The 6,235-nt window shown below is 46.7% G+C and overlaps 1 protein-coding gene across 1 annotated transcript in view; it reads right to left on the reverse strand.

Annotated features, from left to right (window-relative positions):
• Jazf1 (JAZF zinc finger 1) overlaps window positions 1-293 on the reverse strand; it is a 307,664-nt gene extending 307,371 nt beyond the window's left edge. The window contains exon 1 of the mRNA XM_005360824.3: window positions 94-293. Coding sequence (XP_005360881.1) covers window positions 94-208 — 115 coding nt within the window. The 5' untranslated portion in view covers window positions 209-293. The remainder of the gene's footprint in view (window positions 1-93) is intronic.
• Between the last annotated feature and the right edge of the window lie 5,942 nt (window positions 294-6,235).

The raw sequence follows: 6,235 nt of genomic DNA on the forward strand, positions 1-6,235 counted from the left end.
CCTCCACGCCCTGCACCTTTTCGGGCGCCCGGCCCGCGCCATCCCGAGGCTCGCCCGGCCGCCCGACCCCCCTCCCGCCCACCCGGGCCTCACCGATGTGGTTGTCCTCGATGTGCTCGATGAGGTCGGCCAGCGTGGGGAAGTGGAGTCCGCAGCCCCCGAAGCGGCAGGTGTTGGAGAAGAAGGAGGCGGCGGCGATGCCTGTCATGGTGCTACATCGAGAGCCCCCCGGAGTCGGCTCTGCGAGCGCCGAGCGCGGAGGCGGAGGGAGGGGCCGGGGAGGGGGCAGGCGCGGGGAGGGCAGCGCGAGCCCGGGACGGAGGAGAGGGGGCGCGAGGTGGAGCGCAGCGCCGAGCCTCCGGGAGGCAGCGGGAGGCGGCAGGAGCTCGGGGAGGGGGCGGGGAGGACTCCGCGCCTGGGAGGAGGGACCAGGCGCGCGCCTGCAGCTGTGCGGGCCCCAACCTCGGCGACCCAGGCCTCACCTGGCAGCGCCCGCCTCCAACTTTACGTCCCTGGGCCTGCCCTTCGCGGTGCGAGGTGCCTGCGGTCCGCCGGGAGCCTCCTTGGTTATGTGCTTTACCTTCTTAATAGATCTACATCTATTAATTACACATGGTTCCCTCGGATGAGCACTCAGGGAGTTGCCAGGCCCTCTGGGGGGACGTTTGTTTGCACTTGGCCACCTGTCTAGGTGTGACAGTGACATTCTCTAGGGACCCAGGGAAGGTAATTGTGTGCACCTTATTGTTTAAACTTTCTCATTTAAAAAAAAAAATTAAAAAGCCCGTATTCTCTGGAGGTTTGTACTAACTAATTGATTTTAATGAAGCTTTCCCCCTAGGCCAGAAGAAAATCTTAGCTTTATTTAAATTTCAAAATAGAGTGCTTGGTTGTCAAGTGCATTTGACTGTGTTTTACATATGTATCACGGTTGTTCTCCCTGATTCTTCTGAGAAAACAAAAAACTTAAATAATTTCCTTAGCCCAAATTACAACACCTACTGCACCCGCCGCTGTGTCCCAGATCTGGGCCTGCTGCTCCATGGCAGAAAGGGCAGCATAATCGTTTGGAAACAGTCAAAGCATACTCAATTTTCATTTAAAAGTGGGGATTCTGCCATCTTGTGAGCATTTAAACCGTAGTGATGACCCGTTAACTTCTTAAGAATCAGTTATCTTATGGTCCCCACCCCCAGTTGCAATTATATTTGACCTACAAGGTGTATATTCTTTCCAGATGCCCAAGGAGCATTATACATGAGTCAAGAGAGCAGTTTTTAAAAATTAATTCATGCATTCTGAATTTAGCATTTTTTCCTTAGGACAATTCCATTTACCCTCTGGCACATTCTACCAAAAAAAAAAATCCTCTCTTTTTAAACTATATATACCACTTGTGTTATTTCTAATAATAGGATTGGTAAGGCACTTCGTGCAAGATTAAACACAGGCATATGTGGTATTTCTGTCACTGAGAAAAATTTCACAATCTCCCAGTCACAAAGATTGAGACTGAGTTCTCTCTCCCATTGGTATTTTAGTCTAGTCTATCACTTCTTCCAGCCTAGAAGGTGACAAAATTTGCCAAGGAGAGAGCTGAATTGGTAGGGCTGGGGCAGCATGTCATTAAAGTTCAGTTTGGTGTCAGAAATAGTCTCTTGGGATTAAGGGAGGATGGGGGAAAGGCACCCAAGGGCCTGATAATGAGCCAGGGACCCGCTTTGCTGGAAACTGGGGCCAAATGAGGGTCTAAAGAGTTAGAGTTCTACATCTTGAATGAGAATGTTGTCAACCGTGCAGTGTCCTCAGCTGCCCAGTTAGGGAGGAAGAAGGCCTTTAGCGGAGGGGTAGGCAGAATATCTGGCAGATAGACATTGCACCCAGTGACATGGAAATGCAACACAAAATCTTCAGCCAAGAACGAAGCCTAAACAGCCTCCCTAGAGATGGTAGGGCACCTCCCCCCTCCACAACAGACTCTTCAGCAGCTGGAGAGTACCCTGAGCTTTGAAGTGGCAACTTTGTTCTCAGGTAGAAGTTACTTTCTATATGAAACAATGAACTTCAGAAAGAGTCTAGAAGGCCCAGCCGTAGCTCAAGCAAGAGAGCTCAGCCACAGAAAGGCCAGAAGTGTATACGTGAAAGAAGGAAGGGGACTGGATGTTATTAATACACACCTCTTCGCTCCCCCTATTCCCTACACCACTCCTATCACAAGGTGTGACTTCTAAAGCAGACGCTTCTTGAGCCCAGTGGAGCCATGTTGATTTCTTTTTCATGTGAAAAACCAAAGTAACTATGAGTTAATTTTTTATATTATTTTTTTTAATCTTTATTTTTTGTTTTATCGAGACCGGGTTTCTCTGTAACAGTCCTGGCCATACTGGAACTCACTTTGTAGATCAGGCTGAGCTGGAACTCACTGAGATCCACATGCCTCTGCCGTCCCCGTGCTGGAATGAAAGGCCTGTGCTGCCACCGCCCGCCTGAGAAAATTTCTGGAGTTAAAATTCTTTTCTATGCGTTTCATCGGGTATCAGTATATTTGTTTACTGCATCTCTGTGTAACTGAATCTTGCTTATGTGACAGTCTGTTCTTTTCTTTAATCGACACACATGTTTTTGGCTTTTAAAGATGAGGAGGCATATGATCACGATCTTTTAAATCCTCAAGTCTACTGGGTTTGTATATGTGGTAAGCCGAGGCAAGGGCATTCTGAAGTCTTCTCATGTGCACCCAGCCAGTATACCCACCAAAGCATTAATAGACAATCCAAAGACACACACAGAGAGTAACCACAGGCAAATAAATAAATACTTTACGGCGGAATGTTTCCTTCTGTTATACTAAACATTTTAAAATGTTTGTTGTGAGCATGTTCTTTCAGATAAAGTCTACATCTAGACTATAAAAATAGGTAAACCAAACACTTCAACCTGTTGCTTCCAAGAGTCTGGCACACCTCTGCTCTTGAGAAAACATTTATCTGTCTCGCTTGGGGGAGTAAAAATGTCTCAAAGGGCAGGGTGGCAAGAGAACTGAAGAGTCAGATAAGAGGGTGGCCATGAACAAGTGTTCCCTGCCTTCAAGATCCTTTCCTTGGAAACTGCTCACTTTCCCTTGAGCTGTACCTCCCAGTGTGTCACTCGGCCACATACACGTATGTGGAGTAATGCCATAGACTAGGACATGGCATTACAGGTGACTTGTTACTCAGTACCAGTTTCCTAAGGCTTAGCATGCCAAGGTCCTCAGGATGGGCAGCTGTCAGGGAGGTGGGGACCCATGGTTTTGTGGAGCCACCTGCAGCCACCAGATCTGTGAGCTGTTGTCTGATGTCCACACAGAGGGATTTCAGGATGCGCTCACAGTCAAAATGTGTATTTCCTGTGCCCCACTTGGACCTCTGCTGGTGCTGTAAGAGGCATAGCTATATGAATGCCAGGCTTCTAATTTAATTTTTTACATTTCCTTCAAAACTAGCATTCTCGGATTTTGTGTGTCCCCTCTCAGTGTCCTCACAAAGTGCTCCAGTCTCCTGAGTGGCTTGGGGGCATAGCTTTTCCCTCCACTACTTTGAAGAATGAATGAGTCTGGAGCTCAGATCTCCAACTCGGGTAAATCTGTGGCTACCTGTACTAAGGTCTGATACTTCCTTCTCTCCAGCACTTAAAAACCAAGGCTGCACTTCCACCGATAGCCTTTCTTTCACAGGTGACATACTTTCTTTAGGCCTTGCCTTCTTCCAGAGAGGACCATTACCATTCTACATCCTTGTTGACCACTCATGCAGCTGAGTTTGTCGAATTGGTCTTTTTCCAGCTCGAAAACTAATCTGATCTTGCCTAACATGGCCAGGTAATGAGTTTTAGCCCCACCACTGTTACCAGTAACAAGCAACGTCCACCATTCTTGGTGATTGGGTCTCAGTCGGTTCCCTGGTTCTGTTTTACACAGGACTATGGGCTGGCTCTACAGAGATTCTCTCCTGGGTCTCTACAGCGAGTCTTCTTCATGAGCTTCACCTGGCTGCTTCTGCCTGCTTTCTGTATATACATATGGTAATGACATCCATTGCCAGGTCCCCCCAGACTTCTCCAGAACGGAATTAACAGATCCCCAGCCAGTTGCTGCAGTTCTGATTGAATTGTCTGGGTTCACTCCACCACCAGTTTGAAGGGAGTAACCACTGCTTCTCAGGCCACTGCAGCCAGAGGTTTAAAATCAGGTTCACAAGAGCTGTCAAGCAACTGCTATTTCATTGATTCCAGCGTCTTGTCTTGGTCCAGTCTCTAGGCAAGGTTCCTAATGCATGGTATCAAGCAACTTCACAAAGGGCACACCCAGGATTTGTGGATCCTGGAAGTCTTCATGGGTGAGAGATGAGGACTGCAATTTGAGTAGGATGCATCCAGCCTCTTCTCATGAGGGAGTGCCAGGGGCTTTACAAGGTCCTCTTAACTCAGTCCTAGGAGTCTTCTGTAGGTAATATGACTGAATTCATGGACTCTCCTGGCTGCTGTGGCACCTGCTTACCCCCCTTCCAGCTTTGCCTCCTTCCAGTGTTGCGTTCTGTTGCTATTGATGGCAATGGAGCCCACAGTGAGGCCTGGATACTTTTCAAAGACCACACAGTATTTTTGCCTAAGGATGTGGTCCATGCTATTGATGGTCACCCAGAAATGTATGTCTGGTGCAATTTATCCCCTCGATGGCTTCCCGTACTGTTTTTGTCCTGAGTTTCTGAGGTCTCCCCAACCTGCTGTTGCCATATGCTCCTTCCAGGTCTTGGACACGTCTTAGTAGAAGAGTGGACTAGAGGACCAAGTTGGGCACACTGTGCTGTGGTCCCATCTCCCGGGTTTGCCTCTCTTAGCCGTGTCTTCATTCTCAGAATGAGCTTCTTCAGTGACTGTGATGACCCACCTCTGCAGCTGCCTCCCAGCCTACTGCCCGAGGCTCCCCAAGGGTACTGACAGCTTAAGCTGGGCCAGATTATCAGTTTTCAAACTCCTCTCACTTGTTCAGGCAGGCCACCCTGTCTTTGCTGCGCAGCTTGGCTAGAATGTTTTCCCTGCTTCCACTTTATTCAACCAAACTAAATCAGCCTGTCACGTCCTCCAAGAAACCTCCAGTTCATCCTCTTCTTTCCCTTGCTGAGGTGGTGGCTGATCATCTGTGTCTCAGAAAAGTCCCCTTTGTCTTCTCACTGTCAGTTTGATGATCTTACTTCTCTAGGCCAAAATCTTAAGTATTATTTTTAATTTAAGAGCAATAATTTATTTTTAAAGAATACATTTTAGTTAGTGTACAAAATGAAGTGCATCAATGTGATATTCATAGCTAGTCACATATCAGAAAACATTGAATGTTTGTCTTTTCCCCCTGCCTGCTTCCCCCCTACCCCCTTTCCCTCTGGGGCTTTTCTTCTTTTCCCATTCTTCTACCTCCTCTCTGTGTATGCATGCATATCTATGTATTATCATTTACATGTGTATATTCAGATTCTGCATATCTGCATTTGAGAAAGAACATAAAATATTTGTCCTTCTGGGTCTGGCTTGTTTCAGTTAGCGTGCTTATCTCCAGTTCAGGCCATCTCCCTGTCAATGGCATGCTTCCATTCTCCTTTATGGCTGAATAAAACTCCTATGTGTATATGTATCACATTTTCATTATTTATTCATCTGAAGATAGACATCTAGGCTGGTTCTATGCCTTGGCTATTGTAAATGGCACTACAGTAAACATGGAAGGGTTTTGTGTCTATGGTAATTTTAAAATTTACAAAATGTGTCATCTTTTATTTGCTTTGCATGCATGTTTATGTGTGTAAACAGGCATGTGACACAGTGTACATGTGGAAATCAGAGGAAGATTTTTCAGGTTGGTTCCTTTCTTCTTGCCCAGAAAATTGAACTCAGGCGGTAGGCACCTTTATCTGTTGTTGAGCCAGCTTGGCCAGACTCCTCCCCACACTGTGAAAAATTGAACCAGCATCTTATAAAAATTTATATTTTTATTTACAAATGACATACAGATGTTAGTTTTCAAATATGGTGTATATGCTAAAAATAAACCGGGCTTTCTAAAGAGTTCACTTTTGTTTAACCCAAAACATAGAGGCCTTTTTATCTTCACCCATGTTGCCTGCTAACCTCCTGGAGGAAAACCTTCCTCCTTGGAGGCCATTATCCTTGACCGTGTGTCAAAGTTAGTCTCGGCTGTCAACTT

This window comes from Microtus ochrogaster, linkage group LG3 (genome assembly GCF_000317375.1).
Source record: "Microtus ochrogaster isolate Prairie Vole_2 linkage group LG3, MicOch1.0, whole genome shotgun sequence".
Lineage (NCBI taxonomy): Eukaryota > Metazoa > Chordata > Mammalia > Rodentia > Cricetidae > Microtus > Microtus ochrogaster.